Source organism: Sorex fumeus, unplaced genomic scaffold (genome assembly GCF_029834395.1).
Source record: "Sorex fumeus unplaced genomic scaffold, SorFum_2.1 ptg000037l, whole genome shotgun sequence".
Taxonomy (NCBI): Eukaryota; Metazoa; Chordata; class Mammalia; order Eulipotyphla; family Soricidae; genus Sorex; species Sorex fumeus.
The window spans coordinates 14,695,576-14,708,922 of record NW_026606094.1 but is presented as its reverse complement, the minus strand read 5'-3'; the positions used below and the strand labels follow the sequence as shown (position 1 = coordinate 14,708,922).

Genomic DNA, 13,347 nt, shown 5'->3' with positions numbered 1-13,347 from the left:
GTGAGTTAGGAGAGCAGGTCTGCTGCTTGCCCTGCCCTCCCTGAGAGCAATTTCAGACTCCAAAGCAGAAACTTCATACTTAAAATATTTTTTCTAGGTTTTTGATCCATAATTTAAAAATTTTACATTTTACTCTACCCCTTTCATTCTCCAGAATTTCAAAATCAATAATTTCCTAATTATGTTTTCTAACTAAAGATTAAATACTAAAGTGCTAATTAAATAATTATCGTAGGGAAAATTAGGACTGAAAGTGCTATATATTAACCCCAAACTAGTATACTATATCGTGACAAATAAGCACACTTATTGAACATCAAAAATAGTAAATAAAACTTTTATTTTTAATGTGATTTGGAGTTATAGGACAAATGCAAGAATCATTTATAATTTACTGCTTGATCAAAATTAACAAAAATATAACAAATAATATATCTAACTCAAAACTGACAAATCACTTTCTAAAGAAAAACTTTTTGCTCTATGCTATCATAATTTTCCCTATGTAGTATTGGAAAAGAATGTAGCTTTATTTTCCATAAGTGGTTGAAAGCAACATTTTAAATTTGAATAAGCCATACACACATCACTCAAAGAAAAGTACTAGGATTATTTTCGCTGCAAGGTTAGCTTGCAAAGGAAAAGAAGAAATCCAAATCCGCATACTGTAATAGCTGTCCTCTTCAAAATTTTACTATTCCACGTAGACACTTCTTCCATTAATGGTATGTGCGTTGGATCATTTTCTCGTTCGCTTTGTAACTAATATTTGTATGGGAAAGAAAAAGGAGTTAATTTGAAACATGTCAAAATTTCTATGTTAATTTAGGTGTAGCCTTTCTAATTAAAGAGTAGTCTTCTTTATTTTTGGGTCACACTTGCTGGTACTCAGGGGCTCTTCCCTGGCTCAGTGCTTGGGGGACCATGCAGTATTGTGGACTAAAACTGAATGCTCCCAAAATCAAAACACATGCTCAGTTTTTTAAGCTATATCCTTGTCCTTCCATAGAAGACTTTTAATTGAACACATATGTTTTGAAAGACAATCTTTGTTTCATTGAGATACTAATAAAATAGAAGTTTTACATTAAAAATGTGCTCATAGATTATGTCTTAGAATAATACTGTTTTTATGTCATGGAGTAAAGTTTTATATTAAGGCACATATGTGTGTGTGCATATATATACATATATATGGACTGGCAATTGTTAAATTTTTTCCTTTACTATTAAACATCAATGGATTTCTTACCTGAAAGTGAATCATTCTTAAGACATATCTGCAATATACAATATTTAACAAAACAGAAGACTGGTAATGCTAGAAGCGTAATCCTTTATTTAAATATGATTACAAAAGAGGCCAAAAGCTAGTACAGCAGGGAGTGTGCTTGCCTTGCACACAGCTAACCCAGTTTAAATTCCTGGTGCCCCATATGGCCCCCAAATCACTAGGAATGATCCCTGCACAGAGCCACGAGTAAGCCATGAGTACTTCCAGGTGTGGCTCAGAAACCAATAAAAAATTTTTTAAGTAAATATAATTACAGAAACAAATGTCAACAAAAATTTCAGTGGTTCTTTTAGTAGTTCTGAGCAGTGAAAGTATATGATCCAGGTGATCTAGCAAGTTTCTAAATTCCCATACATAAAAGTTTTCAAGAGCTTTCTTGAAAACACATAGACACACTCTTTCACACAAACATACACGTATGTGTGTGGGCTGGCACATGGGGTGGGGGGGGGGAGAGAGAGAGAGAGACAGAGAGAGAGAGACAGAGAGAGACAGACAGACAGAGACAGAGACTGAGGGAGGGAGAGAAAAGGAGTATGAACAGAAATTAAAAAAATCCTGGAAAGATAAAAGATTCAGGCGCATTTATAAAGTGATATTTACTAGAAACATCCTGTGCTAGATGGGTAACATAAATACTTTCAGCACTAGCAGAAGTTAATGACTAAAATTTACAGTGTAAATATTTAATTAAAAAAGACTGCAAAATTAATTTTAAATTTATGGCAGAAAATGGACTTCAATGCCAATCTCATTACTGTTTCTATGGTCTAACTTCCAAATGGCTTCATTCAGCAACAGATTCCTTTCTGACACTGATGCTCCATTTACTGAGTCCTGAGACAGTCATTCCTTTTCTTAACCAATTACTTAAAATGACCCCCTCTGACAGGAGCTTGTCAGTGTGTTGGTTTGAAAGAGAGTGATGTGGTGCTAAAGTCTAGCCTTGACCTCTCCCACCCTCTCTCTTTGTTACCTCTGTACACTTATCTGTGATAACTCATGTTTCTTTTCAAAATTCCCTTTAGTTATTATTGGTAAGCTTTGAAAAAATTTAACAGGCATGGTAGCATACTCCCAAATCTTGAAGTTCTCACAGATCTCTAAATCAAACTCCATGACAGTGATTACTATTTAAAAGACTGATCCAGAAAAATGAACTCAGAGTTTGCTCCAAATTGAAGCCTTTCCTAAAGAACTGTATCTATCATTACTATAAACCAATTAATGCTTTTTCAAGGACAGCCTTTATAGATATGTAAACATTCTAGTTAAGAGAGGATAGAAAAAAAATCTTCCACTCACCTAAAGAATGAAATCTCTTTACAGATACACATTGTCAAAATAAATATCATGGCATCTGACTGAAATTACTCTAGAATCAAAGTCACCCCAAAACCCCAAAGCAGTCTTTTATTCTTTCCTTATAAAAAAATCTGTTTTTTCTTTAATTTCATCTTGCCTTCCGTACTTTCCTCCCAAATATTTTTAGCTCATCTTGGAGAAAGTCAAGTATTACCAATCCTGAGGCAAAGATGTCAGATAATTTCCTACATTAACCATTAAAGGTTAATGCATTGCAGGAAGTATCTTTACATCAATCTTTCCAATTTTCCTTGAATTCTCATGAATGGGTTGAAGAGATAGCTGAAGGAGAAGAGTAACTGATTTACATGCTGGAATCTTGTTTCATACACTGGTACTACATAGTCTCCTAAACAACATCAGAAGTCACCCCTGAGCACCTAGCCAGTAGCAGTTGCAGACCACCTCTAGGTATGGCCCGGAATTTTAAATAAAATAGAAAGTCATCACGCTGAGTAAAATCAGTACCATTTCTTTCAATTCCTCTGACTGTGATGGAACAGTGAAGATGTATGCTATCATTTTCATGCTTTCAGCAAATTCAGGCTCCATGTAATCTATGACAACAGTAGTTAAAACTGATAATAAGTGTGCTGATTCAATAAAAGTTGGAGATAATACAACTTATAAGATAATACAACCTCTTGGGGAAAAAAGTTATTGTTCATAAGAATTTAGAAGCACACTGCTTATTTAAAATATTTTGCACACCCAAATTTTGTGGAATTTTCTTTATAATTTTCTGCTTATCTTTTGGGAAGACTCATTTTTATTAAATAGTATTAATATTTAGAATAATAAATCACCTCTATTATACACAAAATTATTGAGAAAAATTAATTTTTTGATAAAAGTATCAGTAAAAATTTAAATGATCTTGATTAAAGCTATAAAAATTATGTATCTTATAGAAACCATATCAACATTATTTGTTAATTAGAAAACAGATTTTTATTTTAACATCTTCTATTTTGGACTACAAATTATATTAATGGGAAAAATCACTAATCTTTAAGTTCAGTATAAAATCAATAGCCAAAACACCCTCAATTTCATCTGAAAAATTCTAGTTTAGTGCTCCCTTCTCTATCTCAGCTCCCTTTTCCCCTAGCATGTGTGGCTGGCCTCCAAGCCATGAAGCAAACCTCCTAGTACTAATCTCTGCCACTCTTGGGTGTTAGTCTCCTATTTTGTTACTCTATGTTCCCCAGATGAATGCAATCTTTCTGTGTCTATCCTGCTCTTTCTGACTCATTTCACTTAACATGAAACTTTCCATGTAGTACCACTTGTATGTAAATTTCATGACTGCATCTTTTCTAACAGCTACATAGTACTCCATTGTGTAAATGTACCAAAGTTTCTTTAACCAGTCATCTGTTCTCCGGCACTCAGGTTCTTTCCAGATTCTGGCTATTGTAAAGAGTGCTGCAATAAACAAACAAGTGGGGGGTGGGTGGGAGGGATACTGGGACCTGTGGTGGTGGAAAATGGGCACTGGTGAAGGGATGGGTATTTGATCATTGTATAATTGAAACCCAAGCACAAAAATTTGTAAGTCTACAACTGTACCTCATGGTGTTTCACTAATAAAAATTTTTAAAAAAATTCTAGTTTAAAAAGTTTAGAAGATGAAGAATTTTTTTCACCCGTGATCCAATCTCATTCCCAGAGCTAACAACAAATTTTATTTTGGAAATTTTCATCTGTATATTTATATGTAAGTAAAACAAGTATAACTCTATCTTTAAAAAGCTGATACATAATTTTTTAAACTAGCTGCATACAGTTAGAACAATGTGTGCATCAAAATTTCTAAATCAATCACTTTGTATATGGCACTTAAAAGTGCATACATATTAAAATCATTAAATTATTTCTGAAAAGTACAAGTATTTTTTTTAAAGATACCTTGGCTCATCTTGCCAAAATGTTTTTCAAAGGGGCTATGGCCAGTCCCCTGTAAGAATACATATGTAAGGAACTGGAGAAATATTACAGTGGTTAGGGCTCTTGCCTTGCATATGGGTTCAATCCCCAGCATCCCAAGCACCGTCAGAAATAATTCCTGAATGCAGAGCCCGGAGTAGACCCTGAGCACTGCTGGGTGTGGCCCCCCAAAATACACACACACACACACACACACATACACACTCGAATATTCATTTGAACTGAGATTACCAAGCAGCAGGGAAGGAGGTAGAGAGATATGAAGAGATGAACTAGAAATAACTTAAGGATATTGGTAGAGAGTACTGGCACACTGGTGGTAGTGAGGTGCAGTAACTGAGTATCAAGACCATAAGCATGAACATGTTTCTAAACATGGTACTTCAAACTCTAACAACAATGAGCATTTTTTAAAAAGAATATCCATTTAATGAACTCCAAACAGAAATAGCAAATTCTGGCCATTTAAAAGATAAAATTAGTAATAGCACTGTCTTTTCAGTATGCATTTCTTTAATGTACAACTAGGTTTGTCATATAAATAAACACACACAGATAGATACACACACACACACACACACACACACACACACACACATACCCTTTCTTGGAGCCCATCCTTTTCCACTTGTTAGGTGATAGCTTCAGTTTCCCTTGTGAGAGCTACTTTGCTTCACTCTAACACTGGGCTATAATCCCCCTTAGCCCTCACCCCCACTTTCAGGGTAAGTATGTACCTTCTGAATTAAGTCTTTTAGTTTGCAGACCTCTTCACTCAAATCTTCAACATTACTAACCAGTTCTTCACAAACTGAAGTAAAATTCCGAGGAGAAGCCCATTCTAGCACTATCTGTCAATATTTTCAAAAGTTAAAACTTTAAAGAAGAAAACAACTTTTCAAAACTTTATGTCCACAAAAATTAAAACTATACATTATACATTATCAAAATGTAAAATTTATACTTTCAAACATTAAATTATATCATCAAAAAGCATTCTTTTGTCAAGGATATTCTGACTTCAAAATGTCAGTAACTTGATATAAAGTCAAATTGGCTTTCCTGAGTGCACTTATTAAATATATATGTAAAATTTTATACACAGCTTTAAGACTACTATGATTAATAATATTTGTGATGAAAAATAAACTTACATAGATTTTAAGAACAAAATAATTCTTATTAGTAAGTGCATTAAAATATTTTTTACTACAGATGAACTAAAAATACATAAAACTTCAAAAATAATTTTGTTTTTTTTTACATATTATAGTTTCTGTTTAAAACTCTGTCATTTAAGAAAAATATTGATACGGTTTTAATAACACCCAACAAACTGGTTCATTTCAACTTGCGCTTAGGTCTCCTGTCACTTTATATTTTAAACAGTTAGGTTCCCTTCAAGAAAAAAATGGTTAAGTTCAATACACAGATCAGTTTAATTTTTGCTTTGATTTTTTGAGTGCTAGAACATTAACTTTTTCAATTCATATGTAAATAAATAGTATTAAACAAATTTAGATTTTATGTGATTTTTGTAAAGGACATTATCTTATCAGAAACTTGCTTACTCAATTATAAACTTATCTGGGATTTTCTCAGGATTCATACTTTTATTCACTTCATAACACTTATAGAATACCTTGTGAGAATTTACAGGCAACTCAGTAATGATATTCTGTACAGCTGTTATCAAATGGCCACATTGTTTGTTTAATTTCAGAAGAAAGTTGAGGAATTCATCACCACTAAAAAGAGGAAACAAATGGGAGGAGTCACTAATATGATAAATTATTTACTAGAATTATCTACTAGAATAATTGCTCAATGTCAGATCACAACATTTATTACAATCTTTAAATTATATATGTATATACATATACTAGCACAGCGATAGGGCGTTTACCTTGCACGCAGCCAGCCTGGCCGAGCCAGGTTCGATTCCTCCGCCCCTCTCGGACAGCCTGGCAAGCTACCGAGAGTATTCAATATGCCAAACACAGTAACAAGAAGTCTCCTAATGGAGACGTTACTGGGCCTGCTGGAGCAAATTGATGAACAACGGGAGGACAGTGAGAGACAGTGATATACATACATACACTCATATATACATATATATGTATATTTTTGTTGCTGTTTGTTTTGGCGCCAACCAAACCAAAAGATGGTTTAATCTTCCAAGTGGAATGACAAATGCTCAGGGGTTACTCCTGACTCTGCACTCAGGGATCACTTCTGGAGGTGCTCAGGGTGGCCACACGAGATCTGGGGACTGAATTTGGGTCACCATGTGCAAGGTGTGGGGGATATCATGTATATGCTAATGAAGGAAAGCAATGAAGGGGATGGACTCATAAAGGAGGAAAAGGTCAGTTTTGTCACACAACTGTAAGTTCACTAATTCTGGTAATATGGATACACTGGTGAACAGACCAGTTTCACTGATAATTTATAGTTAGAGTTTCAAAGAAACATAAAAGAGGAGCACTGATATGAAGATGATTCAGAGAAAGAGAATATGGAATGTAAATGGATAATACTGGATTATAGAAAAAGATGTTTTCATCTTTCAGTGGAATGACAAAAATAGATCATGAATATTTTAAGTTCCTAAGTGTGTCAGATAACTGTTCTAGTGTCATTCAGCAACATCAATTAAAATAAAAATTCACATTAAAATTATGTGGCCAAATATTGCTGGGAGTGGCCCCTTCAATTGTGAATGTGAAGTACTAACCCAAAAAGTACTAACCCATGGGATGCCCTCACCCCCCCAAAAAATGTAAGATTATGGGCTTCATATTGAAAATGAATAAAATTTTTACTGATAGAATGTTTAACTGTTCATTGTAGTTTCTTCTTTGCAGTTGGTAGGAGAAATGATTATAAACAGCAAGTAAGTCAGCCCACAATGAAAGTAATACTAAACTTTTCTCAGAGACAAGGTTTTCTTGGGTCATGACCGCTTATAGGGTCATGTAACTAAATGTGGGGAGGCAAAATATTTGGCAACAGCAGAATGTTTCAGAATGCACAAAGACCAAAAATTAATTCACAAACAATTGTGTAATGAATCTAAGATGTTTTTGGCAAAGTTCACCTGTGCCAAACTTTTTTCAGTAGAAAAAAGTTTAAGCATGGCTTTAAGGCACATTGCTAAGACTTCAAATAGTTCTTTTTCAAAATAACAAAACAAAACATAAAACAAGTCTTTCTTCTTAGCAATTATGTGTTTTAAAAAGCTGTCTATGTTAAACAGACTTCTAAACTTTATATGACTAATGTGTGTAATCAAGTTGCAAAGAACAAAAGGTATCTGGGGGCCCTGAGAGAAAAAGTTTAGTAGTCAAAGATGCTAGAACTAGAGGTTGAGCTCGGCACCACATGCTCTGACCATTGGAGCTAGCAGTGGAGGTCACTGAGTCGTGCTGGGATGGCTCTGTAGTTCAGCAGGCCCACGCACTTTCCCAACCCATCAGACAGATAGTGGTCAGAATAGCCCAGGAGTCCCTGAGCACTGCATGGTAAGTTTCCCCTTACTACCTACCTCCCCCCGACACACGCTGTACACAAAAAAGTAGCTCACTGTTATTTTATTAAAGCAAACAAAAGTTTAAAAACTAGCTAACTCCTTGTTCTATTTAAAAAATGACATACATAAAAGAATTTTTTAAATAATTATTCCAGTTTTCTTTCTGATCTTAGAGAATGTTAACATATTTCTAAGGAATAGTCATTACAAATATGAATTTTCTGTAACTTATATACAAGACCCCTTTATAATTTAAAGATTTTATTTTTAAATACTTGATTTAATATGGGCTGGAGCGATAGCACAGCGGGTAGGGTGTTTGCCTTGCATGCAGCCAACATGGCCGACCCGAGTTTGATTCCTCCGCCCCCTCTTGGAGAGCCCAGCAAGCTACTGAGAGTATCTTGCCCAAATGGCAAAGCCTGGCAAGCTACCTGTGATGTATTCAATATGCCAAACACAGTAACAGGGCTTACAATGTTACTGGGCCCGCTCGAGCAAATCGATGAACGACGGGAGGACAGTGACAGTGATTTCATATCAATAAATTATTCAATAACTCATTGATGCTCTGTTTTTTATTTACTAAGTTCAATAAAATTAAGAGCCACTGTCATTCAGAATTTGATAAATTAGTTAATACATGTACACACATATATACAATATAAGCTTATTAGTTCTTATTCTAAAGATAGTATGACTTAATTAACAACTCAGTTCAAATAAGCAAATAAAATTAAATTACAGTTTAATTCTCTTTTTTTTTTTTTTGCTTTTTGGGTCACACCCAGTGACGCACAGGGGTTACTCCTGGCTCTGCACACAGAAATCACTCCTGGCAGTGCTTGGGGGATCATATGGGATGGTGGGAATCGAACCCAGGTTGGCAAGGCAAATGCCCTACCCACCATGCATCCAGTCCCTAAATTAGTTTAATAAATGGAAAAAATATATATTTTAATTATTGGTATATGAACAGACAAGTTATAAAAAGACATTAACTACAATGTTCTACTCCACATAAACAGTGTACATTATATATTGTATAGCTCAACTCTAGAGCTATACAATATATAACTTACGTGACTTAATATATAACCTTCATGTTACATGCTAATTTTGCACTTCAAAGATATGACATACATAGGACAGATTGAACTATGTGATCAGATTTGATGTCTTTTCTAATGAGTCAGTCCTCTCTTTGCCATAGTGTATTTTATGATATATGGCATGAGACCTGGCCATGCAAACTGTTTTAGCAAACAGAAAACAAAAGAAAGTGACAGTGGAACTTTTCAACAGAAGCTTTACGAGCCACTGAATGGTTCTGCCATTTCTCTTCTCCCTTGGTCATGGAGTGATGAGTCTTATTCAGAGAGTTGCTGTAGCTGACCCATGACATTGGTGATCCAGACATAAAGTGTTTAGCATACCTAATCATTTAGAATTAGAAATGACTTGTTACTCAGTAACAAGCCATTTAAAAATACACAGTCCAAAACCTTTATTTTAAACACAGGTACTCTTATAAATAAAAGTACTATGTGTTCACTGTAGAAGATTTGAGAAAATAAAATTACCAATGCTCTTATTAGTCATACTTTTTTCCATAACAGATTATAGCATACATTTCTTCCAGTATTTTCCATATACATATATACAGCTATTATACCTCACACTCAATATTATATTATGCCTATTTATGAATGCACTTATTATAAATATAATTCATTATAGTAAAAGTATCTTTTGTTGTTGTTTTTAGATCATATCCAGGACTGCGAGGTGACTACCAAGCTCTATGCTTAAGTTACTGCGCAGCTGGGGAACAAACCTGTGGCTCTTACATACAAAGCATGCACTCAACACTGAACTACCTCTCCAGTCCCTTCAAAATAATTTTAATCACAGAATCATCATATCGATGCATTAATCAATCATTCTTCGTATTGCAAATATTTTAAAATTTCCATATTTTGGAACATTTACAAGTATTAGATGTGAAAAAGTCACTTCAATGTCATTATTATACATATCTTTTGTTTGTTTGGGGCCAAACAAAGTGGTGCTCAGGGCTTTCTCCTGGCCCTGTGTTTAGGGATCAAGTTCGCAGTATTCATGGTCCACACATGGAGTGTCAGGGATCTCGCCCAGGTTCACCATATGCAAGGCAAGGGTTCTATCTACTGTAATATCTCTCTGTCCACACCTTTTAATACATCGGTGGGGGCTTGAAATCACAGGAGGCATTGCTCAGGGCTTACTCCTAGCTCTGCACTCAGGCATCACTCATGGCGGGTCTCAGGAAACCATATGGGGTGCTGGGTACTGAACCTGGGTCAGAAACAGGCCAAGACAAGTGCCCTACCTGCTGTACTAGTGTTCTAGCCCTATACTTAAAAAAATTAGTATATATATATATATATATATATATATACATGAAATTTTCTATGTGAAGGAGAAAAGGGTTTTCAACTGGACATAATTTTTAAATGCCTCTGATACTTTCTGAAAAAAGGGTAAGAAATGACTGAAAATATCAAGATTTGACTAAAATTATTTGTTAAAATATCTCAAAGTAAAAACAGAAAGGTTATTATTAATAATTATAGTTGCATTTCTAATTATGCAAACATTCTAAGTATAGAAAACTGAACTGTACACATAACTTCTCACAAAAGACAACTTTAGAAAAATTAACACAGAGCAGAAAAATATCTTAAAATATATCAGTAGCTAAACTGCTGAAATCACATTACCACAAGATTACAATCAATCAGTTCAACTTTTCCTGCTGTTAGTTTTCTTATGACTTAATGACTAATTTCTTCTTTAAAGAATGACTTTGAACAAATGGGATGTAAAACCTTTTCCATACAGCATGTAAACAAAGTTTGTGATTTAATAACAAGGTCAAATTCCTGAAATATATGTCTGCCAGTTTTACTTTTTAAAAAAATTTAACATTATTCATAGGTGAACCACTTAGGATGATGCACATTCTTTAAGTATTTTAAATCTCACAAAGTAAATTAATAAGAAAAACCTGCCATCATACAAGTAAGTCATAAAAAGTTTTGATCTGCAAGTCAGTCGTGTAGTCACTTTAAAAAATGCTCTTCACAGAAACAAAGAGAAAAATTTCTTATTTGTAAGCTTCACCACTGAAATTCTTGAATGTATTCAAATATTTAAAAACTATGTTACCCTGAAACAATGAGACACTTTTTTACTATATTTGTGATAAGTAGATATATTAAGAGAAAGAGAAATATTTTAACCTTGCAATGAATTTTTTTTAACAAATACACATGAGAGGCGAGAGCAATAGTACTGAAGGCGGGGCACTTGCCTGGAATGCAACTGACCCGGGTTTAATTCCTGGCACCCCACGTGGTCCCCTGACTCCCCATGAGAGATCCATGTGTGCAGAGCCAAAAGTAAGCCCTCAGCACTACCAGGCATAACCCCTACAAAAATATAATTTAAAAAATACAAAGAAAGATGTGTGGATTATTGAAACTGTCTCCTGAGAAACATTTTTTAACTCTAAAATCAGGTTTTAGAGTTAAAAAATGAAAGTCAATGCGTTTGTCAGTACTGGAGATGGTACAGTGGGTAAGACACTTGACTTGCATGCAGCAGACCCAGGTTCAACCTCTGGTACCCTCTATAATCCCTCAAGCACCTCCAGGAGTTAAGTCCTGAATGCAGAGCCAGGATTAAGCCCTGAGCACTGCTGGATGTGGCTCCCCCAAAATAAAAGCAGACAACAATTGTGTTTATCATATTACAATAATAGTTTTAGGAAGGCTACACTAGTGAAATTATACTTTTGTACACTAATACAATATATAGTACACTAATACAATTATACTTTTTATATATTTTATAGGACATTATAATTTAGTAGTTTAGCATTTGAGAAAATAAGTCTATATAGTTATGTCCCAGACAATGAATAACATGGCTATTATAAGACAACAAAATACCTTTTGCATAAGTCATGGCTATAATTCCTAATATCTTTTATTTATTTTTATTTTTAGGTCACACCTGCTTATGCTCAGGACTTACCCCTGGCTCTGCATTCAGAAGGGCTCAGGGGAGCATACAGGGTGCTGGGGATCAAACCCAAGTCAAGGCCATGTGCAAGGTAAGTGCCTTACTCTCTGTACTACAATCTTTCTACCCCCTGAGTATGTTTTAAAAACACCTTTTGTTAAAACCAATTCTTTACTTATATGTATAGTGTGCTTTTACCTAATCAGGTATATAATTTCTACTACAGCATTATGTCTGGGGTAAGAATTAAACTGGACTCTTTATATTAAAATGTGTATTCCAATACATTATCCGTATTATCTATGAAAAAATAAAATTGTTGCCACTTTTAATCAGCTGTCAAAGTTAGAAAATACAAACTTGGCATTAAGGTAAGATTAGATGACAATGAGGAAAGAGGAGAACATGAGACATATTATAGATAACCTGTGTGAGTTTTGAAAGTAAAAATTCTTTTTTGACCTTTACATAGGCTTTATTCCTCTGCTTGTATCTTTATGATATTTTTTTCTTTTGCTTTTTGGCGATGCTCAGGGGTTACTCCTGGCTCATGCACTCAGGAATCACTCCTGGCGGTGCTTGGGGGACCATATGGGATGCTGGGAATCGAACCTGTGTCAGCCATGTTGGCTGCATGCAAGCCAAACGCCCTACCCACTGTGCTATCTCTCCAGTCCCTATGATATTTTTAATTGTTATTATAACACCATAATTTATGAAATTGTTCAAAAAATAGTTTTTGAGGAATTCAATGTTCAAATACCAATCCCTCCACCAATGCTGATAATATTTTTTAAAGACAAAAATTTTAGAATTAAAAGAGTGAGCAGAAGAATGATTTAAGAAGAGATGCTTACAACATCTATGTTCACTGAGATGCTTCTATTTAAAAGTACAACTAGGATATGGGAATGATCCAAACGAGCAATGACAAGGGACTGGATAAAGCTATTGCATATATACACATGTGAAATTACTCATCTGAAAATATGAAATATTATGCAGCTGAAAAAATGAAACCTTAGAGTCCACTACAACTTAGATGGAACTGGCGGGTGCCGTGTTAAGTGAAATATGTCAGAGGGAGAAGGAAAAATCCTAGTCATCGCAATCATCTATAGTACATGAGAAAAAAAAA

General features: G+C 34.6%; 1 protein-coding gene across 2 annotated transcripts in view; it reads right to left on the bottom strand.

The window, feature by feature from the left end:
• Positions 1 to 402: 402 nt before the first annotated feature.
• Positions 403 to 13,347, bottom strand: part of ASZ1 (ankyrin repeat, SAM and basic leucine zipper domain containing 1) — a 53,819-nt gene continuing 40,874 nt past the window's right edge. For both annotated transcript variants that reach the window (XM_056118609.1, XM_056118610.1), the window contains 3 exons: positions 6,252 to 6,357; positions 5,347 to 5,460; positions 403 to 762 (listed from right to left, as the gene is read on the bottom strand). In XM_056118609.1, the coding sequence (XP_055974584.1) occupies positions 610 to 762; positions 5,347 to 5,460; positions 6,252 to 6,357 (373 nt within the window). In that variant the 3' untranslated portion in view covers positions 403 to 609. The remainder of the gene's footprint in view (positions 763 to 5,346; positions 5,461 to 6,251; positions 6,358 to 13,347) is intronic.